This window comes from Harpia harpyja, chromosome 20, assembly GCF_026419915.1.
Source record: "Harpia harpyja isolate bHarHar1 chromosome 20, bHarHar1 primary haplotype, whole genome shotgun sequence".
Lineage (NCBI taxonomy): Eukaryota > Metazoa > Chordata > Aves > Accipitriformes > Accipitridae > Harpia > Harpia harpyja.
The window spans coordinates 8,523,489-8,547,641 of record NC_068959.1 but is presented as its reverse complement, the minus strand read 5'-3'; the positions used below and the strand labels follow the sequence as shown (position 1 = coordinate 8,547,641).

At 41.1% G+C, this 24,153-nt stretch overlaps 1 protein-coding gene across 1 annotated transcript; it reads right to left on the bottom strand.

Moving 5' to 3' along the window:
- Positions 1 to 14,501: 14,501 nt before the first annotated feature.
- Positions 14,502 to 24,118, bottom strand: MRPL22 (mitochondrial ribosomal protein L22). Its single transcript, XM_052816469.1, has 7 exons — positions 24,047 to 24,118; positions 23,917 to 23,962; positions 21,863 to 21,998; positions 19,817 to 19,882; positions 19,211 to 19,288; positions 18,306 to 18,375; positions 14,502 to 17,076 (listed from the first exon to the last, which is right to left on the bottom strand). Exons 1-7 carry the CDS (start codon positions 24,072 to 24,074, stop codon positions 16,865 to 16,867), a joined length of 636 nt encoding a protein of 211 aa, XP_052672429.1. The 5' UTR covers positions 24,075 to 24,118; the 3' UTR covers positions 14,502 to 16,864.
- Positions 24,119 to 24,153: the final 35 nt, after the last annotated feature.

The following is a 24,153-nucleotide window of genomic DNA, read 5'->3' as shown; positions in this document are numbered from 1 at the left end:
TCCCCTTCTTCTCAAACGAGATCCCCCGAGCTAGAGGTCCCCCATCTCCGCACCCTCCTCTAGCTAGCTAGACCCAAAGGGGCTGAACCGCTTACACACCGGAGGCGAGAGGGCAGAGCTGCCCGTTCCTGGAGCAGACTTTAAACCATCATATAAGAAATCAGTAACACACCAAAGTTATTGCTGTCCCCCTTTTCAGTGCACCAGTTAGTACCCATCTCCAGAGTTGTACCTTCTTAAGCAATAGCTCTGCTGCCACAACGAGATCCTTTAGAGAAAGAAACTTTACGCTGCGGTCTGAAGATAGAGTCAACAGGGACAAATCTAGCCCAGAGTTTTAAACAAGGGCTGAGTATTTTCCCTATAAAACTTGTTTCAAGTTGATTTTCTGAAAGAACATGCCTAGGTCATGGTTTCTTTTGTCTCTCACAAAGATTCACAAATTATCAGATATCTGAATAAAATTAGCATCACTAAGTAGAGAAGCCCTTGGAGAAAGACGAACAACGTGAACAAATGCAGACGCTGACCCAGAGAAAGAAGAAGAATCATTTAAACCACTGATTTAAATAGATGTCTTGCTGTTTTGTAGAGGGAGATATTCTCATCTCCAGGTGCTCATCGTTACAGCCAGAGATAACAATAAAGCTTTGTGCAACTCGGAGCAACACAAAATACCTTCCCAAACTCAGAACTTGCTCAAATGAAAAGCAAAATTGGGGGGGGGGGGGGGGGAAGAGCATTTTTCATTAGAGAACCTCAAAAAAAAAGTGTTTGAAGTCCTCAAGACAAAAGAAAGAAACCAATTTCTGAATAAAATTGTTCCAAAGTAAATATTCAGTTCAGGTAAGTGTGAAGTTCTGAAAGTTTCTCCCCAGATATTAAACTGTTTGAATACAAAATTTAGTACTCCAAACCACATTTTCTTCTGATACATCAGCAAAGGCGAGTCAGGTCATTAGAATCTCCTTCCTTCTTATTCCAACAGCAGTTGTGATAATAAGTTCATTATTTTCATAATTGCTCCACTATAATTTAGTAATAGGCTCACATTAATTTCAAAAGTCTTACTATGAGGCATTACCCAAACAAAATAAGAAACAATTAAAATTAAATTAATCTAAAATCCTACTTAGGAGGCATTACCCAAACAAAATAAGTAATATGTAGCATGAAATTTATCTAACAACTATTAAAAATAATGACTTTGAGGCCCCCAAAAATATTTTACTTAAAAGTATATGATATAATTGACTTTTTCTGCTGTATTTTCGAAGTGAGAGCAGACAGCCAGTCACAGTGCTAAAACAAAGATGCTGGGCAGCCACAGAGGCTTCACCTCCCCAAGGCTGGTCCCAGAGCCCAGCCACAGTCCCTCCTCTCACCCAGCCAGTCTCACCCTCCCAAATATTTTCCTCTAGGAATTCAGGGATGTTATACCACCAGTCACTCACTTTTGCCAGAGCAGCCAGGACTCCTTGAGAAGCTTCTTTGCAGGCTCCTGCTGCCTTCAAGCCTCAGGGTTAAGAAATTCCTCTTCTCTGGCTGCAGGGAAGCACCATGGCTGGTGTCTGCTCCCCGCCAGCCCCAGCAGGTAATCACAGCCTCACCTGTGCAGCCTCCCACCCCCACGGAGCCCGTTAGGTCCATGCCGTGGGGCAGCTGTGGGGAGAAGCTCTCAGCCCCTAATCACAAACACCTTTTCACCTGGTTTGGCCTGGGTCCCACTTACTCAGAACCAGAGTATTTCAAGGAGAAAAGGCTTTTAAACAATAGGCACCTGATGTGCCTGTCTGCTTTCTCGAGTGTTCATGCACTTTCCTTGCAGAAATCACAGCAGGTTACTATCTGTTCCCCAAGGCTTCTGAGATCTTTGTAGCACCATCTACTATCTTGAATCATAAACTGCTTTATTGTTTGCTGCTTCAGGGAGCGTGTAGCTAAGTCCTGCCTTGGACTGCTCTTTTGAATGTCCCTCCATTAGGTTGTAGCCACTTTTGAATTAAAACCCTCATAATTTTTTGTTTTAAGCATGTGTTGAACTGTTCTTGCTGGAGAGATGCATTTTCTCCACAGCAGTGGTACTTGTATTAATGCAAGCCAGCCATTTGTGTAACAAATGCATGGTAACCCTAACACGTTTCTATAGTATGTCTCAATAACTAGGTCACATACAGCATTAAGAAAAATGCTACAGATCAGATTCCCATCTGCCATGCCCCACAAGGGGAACTAAAAGCATCATTTTATATGAGTAACTTGATCTCAGCATCCAGTTTTACATTTGAGAATGTATGTCCAGGTTCAGAAACTTATTAAAGCAAACACTTAACTCCACCCCGGTCAGTTATCTCCTGTCTCTGCCACCTTGAAATGAGTCATTAACTGCATTTCATCTGTTCAGTTCCAAAATCGTCAAATTCAGCTGCAAAAATAGAACCCCTTTGATCTTAGATTGCCGCTAATTCATAATTGATAACCCAGTCTGGAAGGAAGGGAAAAGCTTCGTCCCCATTAGTCGTTCCACTTAATATGTTCTGGTGCTTCAATTATGCAAACCCCAACTCTCAGGGTCTGACTGCCTTCCAAAATGTGAGTCAATGGGGGAAAAGAGAAAAACCCAGATCAAATTATTCCAGCTGTAAATCTTTGTAATAGCATAGATGTCACGAGAGTGATATCCAACACTGAACAATTCTGTTTGTTTTCTGAGCTGTTGCTTTGTAGAATTCCCAAGGCATCCATTAATGACTTCAGAGAGCTCAGCGGAGAAGGACTCATTCCTCCTCGCTTATATTTTTTTTGGTCAGGTCATTAGGCTGTGTGCTGTAATGACCCTTTTTGGCCCAAGGCACTTAAAGCCTTGGAGTAATATATGACCTGGTAAGTGAGTAAGCGAGAAGGAATAATTAACACAAGTCATTTTGCTTTTTATTTTGTAGAAGAAAAACTGTCACTTCTTTCTGAAGATGTTTGAATTATAAATGTTAAGAATATGAGCGCCGTGAAGAAAACGGTAACGTGCGGACATGACTGGGCCAAAGAATGTTTTTCTACTGGCAGACTCTGACAGAAGCAGGACTACGCAGCAGGGAACTCAGCTAAAAAGGCACAGATGCCTACATCACCTCATATGAATAACCAGCAATCAAAAATATGTATATGACTGTACCTGTGTTCTGTCACCCAGCAGGGTGTGGGGCTTAAAGAATTATTTGACTTACATTTCTCTTAGACAAAACTGTACAACCATGCAGCAAACTCCCAAGAATCTGAGAGAAATTAAAGACTCCAATCGCACAGGTGCTCTTCAAATGAGAACTGATTTTAAGCACAGGACATCCCACTGAAATCAGACGGATCACCTGTTCAGGACATTTCAGTTCCACAGTGGGCCAGAATTCACCCACATTACCACAAAAACTAAAAACGTAGTTTGATTTTCTACTGGCTTGTGTCAAGTGACTGATGGACTTCATGCTCCAGGAAGATGTGAACTCCAGTTGAAAGTTTTCCTGGAGTAGGACCAGGACAAGGTCTCTTTTCTGGAGATTGTCACAGCTTTTCTTTTTCAGGTGTTTATAGGATCTCTGCTCCACCTGTCACTGATTTTCTATTAACTTCATTCTCTTCGACACTTGTCCTCATCTGCCAAACTTGGTCAACAGGCCCTGACACTGCTGGGAAGTCTGGGAGATACACAGAGTGCAAAGGCATAAGCTTCCTTTCTGTAGTAAACTACGCTAAAGAAAAACACAAATATTTTGCAAGAGAAATTCACATCCTTTCTTTTCTCTTATATACAGTGAGTTCCCCATAGTGACAGAGTAAAGTCAAAGGCTTAGAGCAAATGCAGGAAACATCTTCACATTGCATTTATTGCCAGAATATGTCAAAGCCATCACATAAACCTCCTTGCGTTTTCTGGTACATTTTAAGGGCTAAGCCATTAACCTCTTGCAAGGCTAAATCTATCGAGTTCTCCAGGCTTCCCTTGCTCTGTTCTTACTTCCCTGCCGAAACCCTTTCAGTGCTTGGAAATTGCGGAGCAGACCATGTCCTTTATAAGTAGACAGACGCTACCTGTCCTCACAGACCATCCTCTTTCCTCTTTGTCATGTGCTGCAACCCACCTGCTGTTACTTTTGCCCACCTGGCATTCTCATTGTCCCCAAAATTTCCCCTTATTTCTCAAAAGAAAAATACGCCTCAGCCTTACAGAAGTTGATGAGAACAGTAAACTGTCAGCTTGCTTCCTCGGGCAGTGCGGACCCTTCCCCACACCCCAGGGCAGGGGCTGCCCTTGCAGGTGACAGGGGTTCCGAGCTCTGGCTTTGCTGGCAGACTTTGGGAATCCTGTCTCGTGGCCAGCAGGACTGGGACCACTGACCCAGGGCCAGTTCTTGCCTTACATTTTGGCTCTCCTGCTTTGCTGCATCTTCTCCTGTTGTTTTTATTTTTCACAGACACCTGGCAAAAGAAAAACAACCCTGCACCTCACAGACATTTTAATAATTCATATTTAACTTCAGTTACTGCAAGTTTAATAAACAAGTACTTATTAGAATACAATCATTTCTTCTTAAAGCAGGCAGTTTTTAGGAATGAAATCACAATAATTACCTCTAAGAATAGTATGAATAACAAACATTCAGTCCTCCTGTTTTTGTTGTTTTGTTCATTTCCATAAAAGCCTTCCCCACTGTTCCCCTTGCCTTTGTTTCAGCGGAGACTTTGCTTTTAATTGGACTGAATATTCAGCTGGGTTCAAACCCACATTTGTATGTAAAAAAGCTATACATAGCAACCAGCTCATCCTGGAATCCATTAGAAGTAACAAGAGGGATTGAAATGAGATTATTTCAAGAGCTCTCTCGCATTCATAGGAAAACAGATTTATTGCACTTGCAGAGAAGCTCTCCCAAGTAAGGGAGATGCAGGTGATAACATTGAGTCCTCCTAGTTTTTCTTCCCTTCCATGAAGCGGAACCATGTGAATTTCCAAGCTAATTTCATACCTGAAAAACAGGTTGCCGTGCACTGATAGCCTGCTATCCGCTTCTACGCCAAGACCGATTTTACTTTAACCGCAGTGACATACCAACACTGTCCGTTTCTGCAGCCTCTTTCCTTCAGCTCTCCCCCGGGAAGCTTTGCAGGTCCCCTTGAAGTTCAACTTAGCGCTAAATGGAAGCAACGGAGAATACAGTAGCCTGTACAAAACTAAAATAAACCAGATGTTGTTAAGTGGCAACAACAATAAACACACCTGCAAGAGCAAGGAAAGCAGGTTGAAAACTGACTTAAATCTCCAGAGAAGGTAAGCCAAGCAGCCTCAGCATCATGCTGCAACAGGGGAGCTGACCACATCCCTAGCACCCACCCTAGCAAGCACAGCCATCCTCTCAGGAGGCTCCAATAAAATTTGGGCTCACCACATAAAAAGCAGCATGTTGCCCAAAGGGCAGACCACAGTGCCATATTGTAGCCTTCCACCTCGGCTGCCACCCCTCCAGGAGCACGCAGGCTGTGTTTTCATTACAGGGGAGGTTTTTTATTATTTCTCTCACTTAGAAAATAGCTATTTTCATAAAGAGCATCTTTCCTGCACTCCCACTCACAGCAAGAAAATGGAAAAGTGATCCAGAGACTTTAGGTTTCTCCTTCTAGCACTTGCCAGCAAAAGTTTCCCAGGAAGAAAAAGAAACCCCACCTTAACAAGATAATGAATTGTTTTGTGGCATATGTGTTGTAGAACTGTTTAACAGAAGAGAACATGGGGGGAGGACAATTTTGACTTTCTCAACAGGGAAAAGTAATACCTTTGTAAGTCAGAGGCACATACCCTGAGGCTGTGGCTGAATTTTTGAAGGGCAAGTCCTCCACTAAGACTTGCCTTGCTGGTTGCCCTGCAGTGACCTCACACAGCAGTCCCAGAAGAGGCCGTGAAGTCATCATATCCAAAGGCACAGGTTCGGATATGCCTCCTCTGAGACATCCTCCCCAGGAAGGCAGGCTAACATTTAACTCCAGGGCTACAACCAGAGGCCAGGATGAAGCAGCAGCATGTTCTCCTGTGTCAGGTAAAGTATGGCCTTTCAAGTTGCTCTTCAAAAGAGAACATCTTCCTTTGGACCACAGAGGCATACGCAGCTCCAGCTTAGGTTACTGGTGAAAGGTCTGTGCTCAGAGAGGCTGTGATTAGAGGGCAAATGAAACAGGGTAAATTTGTAGCGTTTTTGAGAGCATGTGTTACTGTCACACACCCTTAAGTGTTGCAAGTCTGTTGATCCCAAAAGGTTCGGGCCACTAAACAGAAGTCACAGGAACCAAGGTGGTTTTCTTTGAAGTCTTGCTTCTAGTTGCTTACAACTTTCAGCTCTCAAACTAAATGAGCTGAAGCTTGGCTCTCTGTAGATAAAGGTCTTACGTTTGCACTATACCAAAAGAGCTCCCAGAGCACAGAGTAATTCCTCTGCACCATGCAGATTCCTGTAAGAGTTAATCACTGTAAAGCACAGTGGGGTCCTTTGGCAAAAGGCACTAAAGAAGTCAAGTCCTATTTTTTCTTACAGATTCCACATCACGTTTGTTTGTTTCTTTTTATAAGAGTGAACTGAAATGAATTGAACATTACCATGGCTCAGTTCTGTAGTAGATCCTTAGCTGATATAAATTAACAGAGCTCTGACCCATATTCCTACTTCACACCTTCTTGCCAACCCAGGAATGGACGTTTGGTGGTGAAACACAACCAAGATTACTATAGTTAACTATACAAGATTTGGCTCCAAGAAGGTTAAGGACTCAGCAATTTACCTTCATTTTGATAGTCCTCATTCCAAAACTACAAGAGGAGAGAGGCTTTTATTTCAGTATCCTAGATTTTGTCTGCTCTCCATATGAACTCAAAAGCATTTTATAAGAGCCTGTGACTTGTGTCTTCTTCCAATGCATTTTCCCTGGTGCATTGGCATAGAAGCATGCTGGGCAAATGCAAAAAAAAAAAAAAAACCAACAACAAAAAATAATGACCATGTTTGGATCTAACCTAATTTGGGAATCCCTGGGATGCAGGGGAATTTGAACTGGCTACCCAGTTCTGGCTGTGTAAAAAAAACCCCTGGCTTCTTTTTAAGCTTATTTATGTACAGATCAAACAAACAGACTTCCAAGTGCTTTCATTTAACTTTGATGCCAAACTTTGATGTCTTCACCATTTACAGTAATCATTAAGTGCATTTAATATATTTTTTTTAGTCCAAAATGCTACACATAAAAAGACCAACTTCATTTGAAATATGCAGCATTTTTGCTATTTGAAAACTCTGCATTTTTAATTTGTTTCTTATCAGGAGAGTACTTCTGGGGCAAAGAGAACATCAAGTTTTTAATGCCTTTCAGTTGATTTAAATTAATATTTTATGTTTGTATTCAAAAGAGCTGGCTAATAGAAGGGCACTGACATTTTTTCACACTCTTTCTCTGGCATGTGTTATATGCAAAGTAATGGTTATTTCTCAAATGTTTGGTGCTTTATTCCATGATGAGTACCCAAAAGATGACATTTCCACACAGTTTAATCCACTTGGATCACTGCTCAAAAGCCCTGTGCCCAAGCTGGGGAGGAGAGGTACCCCAGCCTCTCAAGATTAAGTTTTAGATTATAATATACCAACCCTTTGCTTCAGATGCAAATACCTACCTTTGTACGCCTGAAAGCCCCGTCCCCCCAAAACAACAAAGTAGGGGAGCATTTCTCTCCATAGTTTTGTTTTTCTGCTGAGCTCTTTTTCAAGAACATAGAAAGCCAGAGATAAGAGTGAAGCTTTTAATCAAAAGGGGCCTGAATGATTTCTATTGCATTTAATAACCACTTCATCACTGTCACTTGATGAAAGTGCTGTATTGGACTCCATAGCTGACAACAGTGGTGAGGTAGAGGATAGTCTTCAGTTAGGAAGCTATACCCCTCTCCTTTTAAAACCGATGGAAGAGGACAGTATCTGAAGTTACCTTTTCACTGCTGAACGCTGCAGCTAGCTTTAATCTAGGTAGCTCAGAGGCTCGTAGCAATCTAGTACCAGCAGGATGGAGCTCAGTTTGTATTTATCAGAGTTAAGGTCAGAGTGATGCCATGGTCATATTGCCTAGAAATCTTCCAGGATTCTGTTAAGATGACAGTACTTAGATGACTGCTAAGGAAGCTGTGAATCATTTCCAGCAGGCATCTGCTATCCAGAAACTGAGTTAACTTAGTACAACTTAAACACTCAGATTTAACCTACAGGATTCGCTAAACATAGAGATGAACCCTGGGCTTCCAAAACCAAAAATAGCTTTTTAAGTTGGGATTCCTGCCACGCTACTCCTGTTGAGAGCACAACAACTAACCTTCAGCTCACTGAATCACGAACATACCTTCAAGCAGGAAGAATTACCACTCTGTTCCCTGACATACCCACATACTGTACCAAACATTTTCTTTCTTTGTGTTTGCGTATATACACTGTTACAGCCCTGACCTTCCCCATGGGCCTGACTACTCTGAGAATTTAATGGGCACACAAACTGGTTTTTTATGTTCCTCAGCTGAAACTACTGAAGTCAACCTGGACCAGCTGTGCAAACAAGTCAGCATAAGGTCACCACCCATTTATGCAAAGCCCTCGCTGAGCATCTCATGAGGAGAATTTTAGAAACACTCTGGAAGCATTAACTAACTCTTCTATCACTTTGGTTAACAGGAAACAGTTGAACAGCTCAGAGAGGAGTCAGCGGAGATGCAAGCTCTCAGACTATCCCTGCTACAGCTATCACAGTCACAGACAGGATCTACAAATAAAGTCTGGAAAAGGAGGGAACTTAGATGAGGAACGTAATTACATAGTCAAGTCCCACACAGCACAGGCTACTGCAGTGTTAGCACCACATTTTTACAGAAAGAAACCATTTATGCCATTATCCAAGAGGATAGAGTACAGCAGAGAAAGTTTTCCTCTCTAGGGCAGATGAAGGAGGAGGAGACCACTGAGAAGCAATCATTAGTAAAATAATTGGCTGCCTGCTTGGCACAGTTGCCACAAAATGTTTACGCTGTCAGTGCCATGAATGTGTTGGCTTGCCAAAGTCACAGCTGTGCCAAGGAACTGACTACCACTGGGGCTGCTGTCGCATTTCGCCCTGCAGGTATATGATGCACCCCTGGGTCATCACCCCTATTCCCCTGCTACCCCAGGTACCGTATCAGGAAAATTTATTAGCCTCCTTCTGAAACCTAGAATTTTGGCCCCCATGATTGCTATCAGGAACAAATATGGTCTAAAACGTACTTTTGAGAAATGAGGATACTATGCTGTCTGATAAAGGATCTGAACTAAGTATTTTTTTAAAAACTAGTAATAAATTGGAGGCTTCTGTGTCAGAGATCAAGAAAAAGAGCTGTTGTTTTTTCCTGCTGTAGATAGAAAGAAATGTTAATGTCTTACATTCAGGGACAATGATACTGAATTTATTGTACTGTGCTGGAGTGGGGTAGAAGTGTCACTTCATGAAAGTAGTTTTGTTTGCTTTTCCCTCTCATTTTCCAAATAACTTTAACAAAGCACACCTTGAAGAAGGAAGGATGCCTTTGTTTTGTGTCAAAGAAGATGGACGTAGAAAAGAACTCCTAAGAGACGCAAAAGTGGTTAGCTGAGCACAGGCAGTCATTGCAAAAATTTCATCAATAAGTCTCACTTATCAGTGAGAAATCATATTAAAGAAGGGTATGGTCTAGGAAAGAAAGACATGCACCACACAGTAACTTATTCATAAACATCATGTGTAAAGAAAGCTTCTAAGAGCACAATCCTGAAATACGCTCCCTGCAAGTTACTGCTGCTCTCAGTTCCCATGGTGTTGAGCATACTCAGCACACTGCAGGATTTACCTCTAACAGCTATCTGATCCAAAAGCCAAACTGTTAAATGAATAAAACCCCTGCATGCTAGATCAGGACATGAGAAGATTGCCTGAGTTGCTGAGAGATTATCGAATGAATAAATCTAGCATGTGATAGCTAAAACAAATACCTATTAAAAATATAAATCTCTCAACACTAGGAGAAATGCATTCCTAGCACAGACTCTGAAAGCCTTCAGAAAGACAGGCATATCCAGCATCAGAACAGATGGAGAAGATGAACAATAATTGCTTTCCAAGCGTCCATCCCCACAAAAGTAGTGAGCACAGGCCCCCCTAAAGAGACAGATAATAAGAGCAAAAGAAAAATGAAGAGTATCTTTGAAACACCTAGGACTTGATGAGAACAGGTGGGAATCTCTGCTTTGACATGTGACATACTAGCTACTTAGCCAACAGTTTAGTTGGCATTGCCTTGATCTCAGACAGAAATTTCCACTGACTTTTGTAGGTAAGAGAGGTGTAACTGCACCAGACTTCTGACCCTTATTCTTGACCCCCGTCAGCCCAAGGTAAATCCAAGTTCTACACTGTTTTGTCCCTTCCCTTACTTTGGAAATCACCTTCCCCTTCTAAGGGCACCACAGTTCCAGTTGTTTCACGCTCAAATTTCCCCAGATATGTCTCAGTCAAGAAGGTGCCATTTGTCTTTCCTCATTCAGCTGTCTGCAACCACATTTCTACACTTACCAAAGGCCCTGGGCACACTCAGGATGAAACTTAGGAACAGTGTCATTTAAGAGGTTGCTACTAACAGGGATCTTGGGCGGCTTCCCCAATTCACATGGACAGGGCAGACAAAACATAGCTAGAGCACATGCATGGATACGCTATTATAACATAGTTCTTCCACTACTATAATAGAAGCTCTATGTAGAAGTCATCACTGGCGACTGAACGCTTCCAGCTCAAGGTTCAGTATCTCCCGCTTGCCTTTTTCTCACAAGAACCATGTTACAGGCTCCAACTCAGGGCACCTCTGTCGCAGCACAGACCATTGCTTCAGCCTGTGCTCCAAGTTGACAGAACATGAACCCATGCAGGCAGCCTTCAGTCACAACACTAACCCGAGTAAAACCCTGAGCCCAGTCCTGCTGCGAGAACCCTGGCTGCTGACTCAGGACTGCCTTCCCCTGCCTGTGCAGGCAGGTTCTTCTTTAGACAGTCCAGTGTTCAGACTCACCAAACTAGTGACACGTTTCAGGCCCAAAAGAAACAGAAAAGGACTTTTTAAGCCAGTGGAGAGAACCAGAACCATAAGGAATAGCTGAAAGCTAAAGCTATGTAAGTTATGATACAGCACACTGACAAAAGGCATTAGTTGCTGGAAGAACTACCACAAGGCAGATGTCCCACTTCCATTCTGCACCACATTTGGGTTCAGCAACATCCCCTTTCTGGTGAAAACTTCTGTCTCTTCTGACTTGCAGCCCTTTTAAGAATTGTCCAGTACACCTTGCTGTACTAGAATGATTCAGGGAATTCAAAGTCCAGAAGAGAGCAGGATGGGGTTTATTATTAATGATTTAATCAGCCATTTGTGGGGGTTTCTGGGTTGGTGCCAACTCTACCTTCAGTTTTAGGACACACACTGTGTGAGGGGAAGTAGGACTTCTGTGCGCTCCCTCAAGCTGTTCCATTACACCTGATTTATAGCATGACACTACTTGTTCTAGCCCATAACCTTGAGCTTGTAAACTACACAGGGGAAAATTTACTAACTACTGAGTTCATCTTAATGCACTATTGGGAATTTTAAGTGGGGAAAAAAGAAGGCAAAGAATCAGGGGCATCTAGAAGAGCTGGTTTTGAACAGCAATCCTTTAATGGCCCAGTGCAGTGCACGTCACAGTCCACTCTGTTTTCATTTAATTAAAGTTTTAGTTTACATGGCCAGCATACAGTAAGGACCTATGTTTGTCTTGCTCTGAAGGAGATAATCAATAGGAGAGATGTAGACGCATTTCACTGCTTATTAGCTGCATACATTGACAGAGTTTACCACAATAGCACGTACAGATGCCTTTACTCCACTCTTAGATAGCACTTAAGAGTTTGATTAATAACAGAAGCCAGAAAACTGTTTTGCAACTTTTCTATTGGAAAAGAAAATTATCATACACATAACAGAAGAGTTTCCTGGTGGTAAAGGAGTCCTCATTAGTGTATACAGAAAAGCAATGAGAGCTGGAACACAGGTACTTACTGCAATTCTGATGAGTGACCTAAAAAGGACCTGGGACTCGCATGAACATCAGGCTGAATGGGAGCCAACAACATGCTCTCATCACAGATACAGCAAACTGCATACTTGGCTCCATTAAAAGCACGGCCAGATGACCACGGGAAGTTATCTCCCTCTCATCAGTGCTGGTGAAGCTGTACCTGGAACATTGAGTCTTGTTTCAGGTCCCCCACTGCAACAGAGACAGGGAAACTGGAGAGGGTACAGCACAAGGGCTAGAGAAGTAGATTTATGAGGAGAAGTTGAAGGTGGGCTTGTTCATCCTGCCAAAAAGGTGGTTAAGCAGGGTGATCTGATAGCAACAGGAGAGTTACAATGTGACAGAGTCAATCACTTCTCAGTAGCACCAGGCAATGGAACAAAGGAGAACAGAGTACAGCTTGGGAGGCTCAGGCCGGACTCTGCAGGAAGTTTTCCCAGGGACAGTAGCATAGCACTAGTACAGGCCAACAGAGAGGTGGCTGGATTTCCAATAGCATTAGACAGAGACACAGGTGACTGGGTGCAGTGCTGACAATGGTCCCAACTCCAAGCTAATTTGAAATAAAGATATCCTCCATTTCATTATTTTTGGAGGAAAGAAAAAGAGAGTGGAATCTAGGTTCATATATGACAAATTCATTTTACCACACAAATCTTGACAGCTGTACTACCATGCAACACACAGAAGTGGCACCCACAGATGCAGAAGTTATTCAGATGCTCTGCCCCACGTTTTGTCTTTAGTTTCAAGAATGCTCTATTCAAGTGTATTATAGACCTTCAGATTAATTTCCTCAGCTAATACTGAGGTAGATGCCTAATTTGCCCAATGTAAAGTTACACTCTCCTTGGCTCGTTCTCTTCAATGGCAGCCTGCCCTCTGTATTAGCGTACAACTTCCCTGAAACAAGAAGAGAGTGTTGATATTATAGAGCAAATACAAAATTAGCTCTGCGTTTGCTGACTACTCCCAAGAGATACCTTGTTCCTTACTTCAGTCTAAGTACTCAAAAGCCAGTCCCTGAAACTTTCCCCTTCTTTCAAGTTATTTTCCCTAGGTAAGGCTCCAGCAAACAGCAACTTGTGTGATTATTATTGCTATTACAGTCTCTTATTTTGTTTAATTAGTAATTATTTTAAATTACATGGCTGAAGTGCAGCTGGATAGATGTCATTCAGCAATAAAGGCTTGCTCTTTGAAAAGCTAGAAATAGTGGCATTTTCAGCAGCACTACAGCTAATACAGTGAAGAATGTCACACTTTGTTTCTATGGTTCATTGAGGATATTAGGAGTAACCTTATTTCTATTTAAAAGAGAATTCTGTTTGCAAATGACTTTCCAGCATCCCAGGAGTGGATTTTCATAGGGACTGGCAGAATGCAAACACTGATTCCTATTGTTCCTTCACTCCAGTGACTGAAGGATTTCCCAAGCAACTCCACAATGCGGAGGTGGCAGTAGTTATAAACCTCCCACCTGTGCAAACAGGGGTAATCAGAAGATTTGCACTGTGTGACCTTGGCCTAGTCAAGTTCATGCCAGGTACAGCAACACAGCTGAAGCACCAGGCAGAACGTGCCTGTCTGTGCCGAGGTACCACCGAGCCCTAACACAGTCCACCTCACAACAGCAATTTCCAGTACAGACCTGACCAGAATCAGAGGTCCCTAACTGTCCAGTCATTGTCTATCACACTCACATTTATCTTCCATGTTTTTAAATAGGCTGATGGTCACTTTATAACTATATTCATGAGTGTTTCCTTACTCCACCTTTGATGAACTACCTCCTCAGTAACTGCCCAGGAGTTTTAAAAAGGAAAAAAAAACCCCACATCCAAAAAGACATGGGGCTGTCTGACAAAAGTCCTTCAACTTTCTCACTGGCTACTTTAAAATGTTTATGAACATGTCCAACAGCAGGTTTTTAAGTTTTCCTCAATTAAATCTCACATTGCTGAGCACAGCTCACAGTTCTACTCTCTTCAGATTTCCCTAAAGCCTTACTACACCTTCATGCATACTTGCTCCTTCTCCAGTTTCTGGAACATCAGCACATATATACACAAGTGGTGAGTTTACAGTGCCCCCAGACGTTACTAATAAAATCAGCATCAAGTAGAGGCCTAGGTGCCTCTCTCCCTCCCTTCTGATGACAGCTTATTTAAGAATGTTCTTTTATTGGAGGTCACAGTAATAAATGATGATCTTCTGCTAAAGACTTGTTGCAGTTAGCACGGAATTTTCTGTCTGAATCCATATCAACTATCTGACTGATGTGTGGATGTACTAATTACCAAGAAAGCACAGTCGAATCAAAAACGCCAAATTTTATTTATATAGAGAACTTGACAGTATAAAGCTTTATCACCAGGTCTTACTGAATTTTAAAGAAGTTCAGGCAGGTTCCCATACCAATGTTCTGATGCACCTATCACAGAAACCACTTCAGACACTCTTACCATCCTACCAGTGAAAGGCAGGGATCAAGCCAGTTCAAGCCCCTCATCTCACCAATCTCCCATCATTGTACTGTTACAGACATAGCTGTGGAGATTCCTTAGCCAACACCATAAGGATCCACTAGGGGTTATGCCTCTAAGAAGGCGGAAAAGGGCACTAAGGAATAAGCAGAATGCTGAAAAGCAGGTCAAAAAAGAGTCTTCCCACTTACTGTTTTGAGAAAGAAAACAAGAATGACAAGCAACAACCTTGCTTTTTGACTGAAAAATTTTAAAAGCCCAGGTCTGTTTGTATAGACTGTCAGGGCCACCTGCTGCATCATAAAGAAGCTGGAAGAGACATCAGTCACATTCTCACTTCTCTCCCCGTCTGCAGATTCATAACTAGAGCAATGATATCTGTAAGGATACAACCTTGTCTGGGGGTCCAGAAGGGATCCAAAACAAACATCTACAGCATGCAGGAGAAACAGGTACTGGAACAAAATACCTAAAAGCCAGGTTTTACATGCTTAGATGACAAGCATTTATTAAGCTTGGCTTATTTTGCAATTCCTTAGCTTCTCCCAGATCACTGACCCCCAAAAAGATTAAGTCATTCAAGTTTGCTACAACTTGTAAGAGACTCAGTATGACAAAAGAGTTTAACGGCAGCTGGCAGAGCAAAGCACAGCTGTTTATCATAGCACACCAGAAACAGTTCTTCAAACATACATCAGGGACTACAGAGATAGAGAGTTTTATCAGGAACATACCTTTCAGATAAAAGTTACTAAATCGTGGCTTTAAAGCAAGTAATGCATCTGTAAGTGCACTGCAGAGAAACAGACTGCAAATAAGCACCCATTAATGGCATTGAGCTATGCATGTACTTCTTGTGTAACTTCACAATCCCCTGATACTCTAACATCATGAGACCCTTTCTTTGGTAGCCAAAAGAAACAACTGTATGCCACCTTCATTAAGACAACAAAGATAATTTGTTTCCTTATAGGAACTGTTCCTTTGCCATCATTCAAGAACACAGCAAAGTAAACACACATAAGAAAGGCTACCACTAGTTCGTGTGGTAAAAAGACCCAAATGAGGTAAGCAATCTATCTCCCATTCTAATGTTCTCAGAATGGAAAAGAAAGGCCTAAATAGCAGACATTTGCATAAACAAGCAACTACTCATTCTTTTTATGCTGATGTTCAGGATCTCTGGCCACCTGAGTTGAAAATTTGACTGGGTGAAATGAGATTCCCCCTATTGACCTCAGTCTTTTTCTCTTCAAAGAAGTAATGATAAAAATAGGATTGTTTTCAGAGAACTGAAAGCCTAATTTGTATATGCAACAAGCCATTCCATATTAAATCCACAGAGCATTTTACTCACCTCAACATTACAAAAGCAATTTGTTTCCAGACAGTGCAGAATGATTTGTTCACTCTTCACCAAGACAAGCTTTTCTCTATATTGTGCCTGGTACCATACTGAGTTTCCACAGAGAACAGCCTGAACTCCATGCACATATCAGACTATTAATGCCATGGTCAGAATCAAGAACACAGTTTCAACATCCTGTAAGTTTTCACTGCCACTTCCCTCTCTGACAAACTAAACATTGCCACCTACCGACTCTGTCAAAACCTGAACTTTAAATTAATTTTTTATTCCCCACTCCCAGACACAATGCCTAAGATGCACAACAGAGGCTGTAAGGAAAGAGCATTACAGCCTAGATAAAGAAACCATAAATTAATGCCTGATAATCTCAACTATTTTTGTTACTTGTTTTGTTCCACTGTTATAGATACTTTAAGATGTTAAATTTCAGCAATTTTAGTCCAAGTCTTGATCTTGCAATGTGACTGTCAAGCACATATTTTTACAATAAAAGACCCAACCATACATTAACAGACAGCTACATGAATTTGAGGACAACCACAGTTCCTCACAAGCTTTATAATGGCACTGCATATTCCAGATTTGATAGTCCAGGGTAGAGCTTGAATGCTGTGGTCCAAGTAACTCAGAAAAACTAACATCTGTTGCTTTTCCAAGATTTTTCCATTCCTATGGCTTGAGAAGTAAGAAAAAAGCCTATGATAATTCTTGCATCATCCAGCTCCAGCAGCACCAAAGATATAACTAAAACATTATTTTAATTATTCTTTTATATAATTACATTGTCAAACAAGAAATACTTATATAGTCACAAAAGTTTGTCACAGTGTATTAACAAGGGTTCTACTTCGCAGCTGCTGCACGTATTCTTTTGCTTGGTCAAAACCAGTCCTTGGTGGCTCTGGAGGAGGAGGAGGACCTTCCACCAACTTCACAAAGTAATGGCACCTGCCGATTTTCATGATGCCAAACATGCCTTTGCCATGGTAACGAATCCGCTTCACATAGCGGCCTCTGCCCGTCATTGACTCCGCTGAAGGAAAAAGGCAGGGGGGGAGAGAAGACTATTCAGTCAAGAATAAACTACTACACATCTGCAACTGAAACACTGTCTTGCCAGTATATTTTTCATGACTGCATATGAAAAGTTAATTCTACTCAGGATTCTCTCCTTCATCTTTCTTCTATTATATTTAGCAGACTACTGCTATAGAGAGACCCGTGAGCTGAATTAACACTCTTCAGGAGCACCAAAAAGGTGACTTTAGAAAGCATGCATGCAAAGATAAATATGTAGTAAAGGATAAATCCAAAGGAAGCTACACTGAGCACTTACTAGATTATATAGCCCTTCTGAAGGTGGTATTAATTCCACTGCTTTTCAGTAGTTTGTCTCATGATCTCCTGTAGAAGCCTTACAGACTTCATTTTCCTTCCTTTCTCCCTTTATTGCACTCATCATAGGTATTTTCATTATCTATACATCCAGTCCTGCACTAGCAGATAAACCTTCTTATGGCAGAGGCCTAGAAGGCTCCAAAGAATTCTAATCAAATCTGCTCTACAATCCAGGTTACTTTAAGCTTATGAGGTCAGCTTAATAACATTTATATCACATTTGGCAAAATAGGAATTTTTTTCTTTGGGCCTAAAAACACCTACAAGTAAACATTTCTCTAACATTTTTCTAGGCAAGAAAGTGCTGTAGTTATTACAAGACTATCCTGTAATTATCTATAACACAGCCTTTTTATTAAGAAGTCTACTGTCAATATTCATTTACTTTTATACTGTTTCTTACAGAAGTTTACATTCCGATCTTGCAAATCTATAGTACTAGCCACGGACAAAGCTTCCAGCACCTATGTTCACTGGCAACATTAAAAAGTAGGAACAGTTTGCTTCTTATTGTCTAGTCTTTCATAATAATGTCGAGCATCTTCCTCTTCAGGACTTTCTGTTCACATAGGTAGGGAGCAGAAATCCCACTCTCAGATGAATGCATCTTAAAAACAATGCATCTAGCAGATGCCAGAATACCAGTCAGACACCAACTATAACAAAGTGATGGTTGAAGGCTCAACAACCACACTAACTTCAGTTGTGCTGCACATGCCTTTCATGTTTTGGTAAAGCTAAGTTTACTAGAAACTATCCTCTATTCATTTCTGCTAATTTGAAGCAACAAAACCTTATTAAGGATAAAACTTTTTCATAGGGCAGAATGACATTTTTCTGCACTAAAATAAGAAAAAAATGTACCTATATGTAAATTTGATTTGAATTCCACGTTGTGATTTCTCACTGCCATTTCCTGTGCTTCTAACAGAACCTGTAACAAAAGGAAAAGAAATGGAAATACTGAGTAGGAATTTAAGCAATGCTACTTCTTATCTCTAGATAAACTTGCAATTTCTTCCATGTTAAGTCAGCTACAGAAAAGTGTTCTATAGAAATCAAAATTGTTAAAAGACAAACATCTTCTACCTAAGTATGTTCTTTGCACACAGACTGAAAAAGCTTCAGTACAACTCTATTACATTTTGGCAGGGAAGAAAGGGAGTGGAAAAGATGGTTCCCACGAGCATTTAACAGCCTTCCATCCATGGACCCTTGTCTAATTAGACATCAGACTAGAAACAATTCCAAGGTGGACAAAATGAACTTGGGCCATTCAATATTTTCAGCTAATACAGGATACTTCTTTGTCATTATTATGCCAGAAATCAATGCTTTGGCCAAGAAAATGAGTAATTTGAGGCTCCTAACAACTACTACAGTGTATGAAAAGCTTTCATGCCTTTCCCTGATGATATTTTTCATCTCTTACAATATTAAGAACCAAAGCACATAGATGTAACAGCCTTTAGTGACAAGAATCCTGCATTATTTACCATGAACTTAACACCAGGCATTGTTAGAGAGGGTACCCACATGTAATTTATTATCAATTACAAGTTAAAACAGCCAGCACAAGTGACCTCTGCATATTCATAAGTCACAACATTACATGACTGCTACAAAAATGTTGTTTGAATATGCTCCCAACAGGCTTAATAGAAACATAGAAAAAACCAGAAATAGAAACATCTCCAAACTTCTGGTGATAGGTATTTGATTTTAAAGTTTTCTTGAAACTAGGAGTGTTAAAGAATACTACTACATACCTCTTTGATCACCTTTGCTCCCTTTTTATCACTAAACTCCAACTGAGCAAGAGCCTGATCAATGGACATTCCTTTTATCTGCAACCAAAGTGTTAAAGTTAACTTCTGCAATTACAAATATTTCCCTTCTCTTATTCAGAAGACAGTAATTAAATTATTTTGCCATTATAAAGAGCAAATCAAAAGACTTTAGTTTCCTTTAATTACCATTTCTTCAATGTAATAACTTACATAAAGAAGTTCTGAGTTAAATATTGAATAAATCTTGATAAAACATTCAATTAGGTTTTTTTCTTAAAGAGCAAAACAGCCCATTACCATTGTTCAAAGTTACCCTTGCCATCTACTACTAGGCAGAAACCAGCACAAAAATTCTTCCACAGTGCATAATCTGCATATGATCCTGGGTACACATTTGAGAGCATACTAGGATAAAGCAGCTAAACGAAACTACAAACAACTGTTCGCCTGCACAGATGCACGCTCTTCCCCAGGACTCTATTATGAAGATGCTGATTAGACCATGATTGAACTAAGCTGTTAAGGCAAATACAGCAATTAAATGTTGCATTCTAACAAACACACTACAAAGTACTTTTTGCTTACCAGTTTTGCCAGATACCACATCTTATCTTTGCTGTATTTTATTTCCCTCCGACAGTGATATATTTCCTAGGTGCAAAAAAAAGTTAGAGGATCAGTAATTTTGTTGTGAAAACAAGAATGGAGCATACATGTCTGCTCCACAATCTGTTTTCTTACTAGGAATAAAATGACTCCCCCTACTATACCATGAACATACCAAATCAGGCATACCTTCGACATTTGAAACTGAAAACATTAAAAAAATGTAGCTAGCATACAGAAAATTTTAATACAATCTTATGAGAATTAGTTTATAAACACAAGTTCCTGAAAAGGATAATGAGAAGATTTTTCAATATCTTTTCCTTTCCTCCTCCCCACCTTTTGAAGCAGCCTGAAACACCCATTCAGTTTTAATATTACTCTGCTGCCAAAGTCAACTTACTGCGATAGCAACTAAACAATATTACTAGAATGAACTTAATTAGCTCTTCATAAGTGAAGAGGGATTCAAGTTTGATTGGCATGAAGAGCTGTCTCCAAAGACCCATTTAACATTATTACTGTACCAACGGGGACCAAAACTAGCTAGTAAAATTTAACATCAGTACAGATTTGAAAGAGGTAGCATTCTTTCTGAACAGGTAAAAAACTGATTTAATAAGCAAATTGGTCAACAACAGCACTTTCACATACATTGTATTAGTCAGCACAGCACATAGCATGTGTTTCTACATCATAAGCCATAATGTTCACAGAAGCAATAAATGCTCATAGCCCACAAAAGCACATGTCCAAAAAAACCCTATTCTTTTGAACTGCAAATGCTTTACTTTGCTGAGCAGTATCCTAACAGAGGCCACAACACATTAATTTCCAATGAAGAACAATTACAAAAATGGAATTTCAAAATATCAGTTCAAGAGTAAGGAAATACTGAAGAGTTAACCTAAAACTCTCCCACGTTGTGCTGTAGGGAAAGCAGCACCAATTAGTCCCTTCAGTGATCAAATACACAACACTTAGTTTTCTATGTGCAACTTAAATTAAGAGGCTTGCTTCTGTTCACATTTCACTGTACTTCCCAGTTACAAAATGATCAATAAGAGGGGACAGGGAGAAACAGACATAAACCTGCTGTTATCAAAAAATAATCTGTTATTACTACATTTAAAAAATTGACCATGTTACTTATGCTGACTTTTCCAAAAGTTGTCTTGAACAGCCAGCAGAAGGCCCTACAGTGGGCAAACAGGTAACAAAAGGGTTTTAGATTCTTTGCATCAGTTTATAGCTTAGCAAAACACAAGTTATTGTGCAACAGACTGAAGAAACAACTCCACTGTACAGTATATATAAAATGGTTTCCTAACAAAAAAACCTCCTGCAGTCATGTGCCACATCTGACTCGCATGTCCCTCCCCATGTAACTTTAGAACCTCTCAGTCCACATTAAACATTTCAAGCAACCACTACAACAGAAAACAACCTCTGAATAGCTTCATTACGGGGAGGCCACAGCAAGAGGCAACACATTTTCAGACCTCAGAAAATCTATAACACAGAGAAATTAAGAAATGAAAAGAGTGTGCACTCTATTGTACCTACATCAAACAGGCACCACTAGTTCCACTACTCAAGGAAAGTTACCTTTAGATCTTTGTGCACAGAAGCAACAATACAATCGCGTTCCTCACTCATTCCTCACTCATTGTTCTGTTTGTACTGACAGGAAATAAATGTATAACGCTACATCCTTGGTCACTTCTACCTCCTTGTAGTTCAGAGACTTCTACAAACAGAGGATGGTACCTTTGCAGCTTGCATCACATATTAGGTAAGCGACTAGCTGCAAGCAACTTGAAGCTCCAATATAATTTAGAAATGGAAAACATTCAAAGTGATGTTAACTTTTACAATATAAATATGCCAAACTGACTAAAATCTTAAATAACAAATGAATAATCTATCAAACTAGTGCCTTGTGGAGTCACCCAGAGACAGTGACCACCTCTTCAGAAGTTGCTAAACATAAACAGGTAAGGAAATTCACAGGTGTATCCTTACAGCTGGTCTGCGAGGTTCTCCAGGCAGCTGCGGAGGGTAAACAATCCTGTTCTTTTTCTCCCACTTCCCAAATTTCTGCAGAGATGTGCTTGTGTGGATGCACGACAAAGGAAAAAGGCTACTGGATGCTAGCCACCTGCAAGACAAGACCACAGTCTTTGCTGCTGAACACAAGAGTTCTTTGTCCTTGCCCAGATTACCTGGAAAATTGTGAACTTACCTGTCTTCATAAAGAAAACTGATACATTTGACTACTCACAAAATAAAACTGTTCAAGTCCTCTAGTTTACGTTGAAAGGGCTTTTTAATTCAACAAGAAGCCTCAGGCTTCCTAAAGCAAACCATGAACCGTAAGTAACATTGGTATGGCACGAGATTCCACACTAAGTGTCCCCAGATCATCACAGAAAGACACAGTCACATCTTTGTTCTTACAAAGGGTTCGTTACTCACACAAACAATTTACATCTCTTCCAAGACTAGCCAATACTTATTTAACTTTTACCAACAACGTTTTTAGCACTAAAAATTTCTAGTTTTTCAAGGGACTGAGTATCAACAAAGTATTAGAAGTTTATAAACATTCTGAAATTTGAAAGATATTCCAAACTACTTTCAAAAGGCAATCAAGTCAATATAAGACAGCTGATAGCAAAACCACTCTAGTTTTCAGTCAGTTTGCTCACCTCAGATTCAGGAAAACCAAGCTACATTTTGCCCCCTGCTGACTAGATAAAGCAGTACTGGACAGCCACTCGTAACTACAAGAAACAGATGAGTTCAAGACCAGATATTGTGAGTTTAACTAAGGCTTGAATGGCTTCGTGTGGGTAGCCAAGTTGTGCAAAGCATTTTAAAAACAACTGGCAAACAGAACATGTTGATTAGTGTCAAGAGGGCATTGTACACCTTGAAGTTTTCACGTCACATCAGTAGGGGGTAGCATAATATACAAATTCAAGTGTTACAGAATATTTTTTCAAATATTTGCCAAAACCGGTTTATTTGCTTAGTACTTAAAAATTTCACTCATCAAGACAACAATTCATCATCATCAGACATAGTATCATTGATTAATACAGGAAAATATTTGACAAGCACATGAATATCACTTTGCAATTTAACAACTTAAACAGTAATGAACTAAGTATTGTCTTCCTGGTATTAGCAAAACACATGAACACATTCAACAAGGTAAGACATCTTACATTCCCTCTATCTTAACGTAATCCAACCTCATGTGAAGAGCAACTCTATTTATCATAACTTTAGGAGAAAAAAGAGAACACAGACACATTGTAAGCAAAAGAAAACAGTGACAAGCAACAAGCAAAAGTACATTATGTATGGGTAGGTAAGGGGAACAGGAAAGAAAAGCTGAGCACCTTTCCAGAAAGACTCATGCATAAGCAGCAAATGGGAGACATACAGACTAGAAAAACTAAGTAAAACAATTAGCACATAAGTCTGTTCAACTGCAAGGCAATGAGCAAAGCACAGGCAACATAAGCCTATTTTTTCTTCTGTCAGTGACACAGGTCTCTGCAATTTACCTCCACAGGCTCTAGCAGAGACCAAAGCTCTGCACTTTGAGAATCCGCAACAGCCTTTCTTCTACAGTCAGGGACACAGTCAGCAGTGACCCATGCTCCCCCAGCACCACTCTCCCATTCCTCCAGACGGAGGGGAAAGACCAGCAACTACTGAAAAGCAATGACCGGGGAGGGCGCAGAGGGGAGCAACAGGTACCGCGTTACTGTGACCGGCACCATAAAACCGGAGGAAATCTCCATGCCCAACAGAAAGGGGTCAGGAGAAAAAGAGAAACACCTCCACCACGCCACAATCTCCAAGTATGTAAAAAGATTTTACAGAAGCACGGAGCGACCTGTTCCCCACAGCTCCGGGACAGGGTGAGAAGCCAGCAAGAGGGCCGAGCCAGGCGACCCCAGTCCCCAGCCCCGCGGACCCCCTGAGCGAGGCGGCCGGTGCCCCGCTGCCCGGGGCGCCGGAGGAACGGGCCTGCTCCAGGATCACGGCAGAGCCAGACTCACCTCTCCGGCCGCGCCCAGCCGAGGAGACCGCGCACCCAGGCGCTACCTGAAAGGAAGCGGCACAGTGAGCAAGGGACAAGCAGCCGAGACGCTCCGAAACCAGAGCTCCGCTCCGTCCCCTCAGACTCACCCGCGCCCAGCGCCCACCGCGCCGCCATCTTCCCCGCCTCGCTTCACGGCAGAGGCTCCCCGCACACGCGCGGCCAGGCGCGTGGTTTGCGACGGTTTGCGACGGCG

What these genes read in the sequence shown, in the direction of transcription:
- MRPL22 (XM_052816469.1), bottom strand. Translation starts at nt 24,074, where the DNA reads ATGGCGGCGCGGTGGGCGCTGGGCGCGG. An exon ending in GCGGTGGGCGCTGGGCGCGG is followed by an intron (nt 23,963 to 24,046) that starts GTGAGTCTGAGG and finishes GCTTCCTTTCAG; the next exon opens with GTAGCGCCTGGGTGCGCGGT. An exon ending in TGTGGTATCTGGCAAAACTG is followed by an intron (nt 19,289 to 19,816) that starts GTAAGCAAAAAG and finishes CTTTGGTTGCAG; the next exon opens with ATAAAAGGAATGTCCATTGA.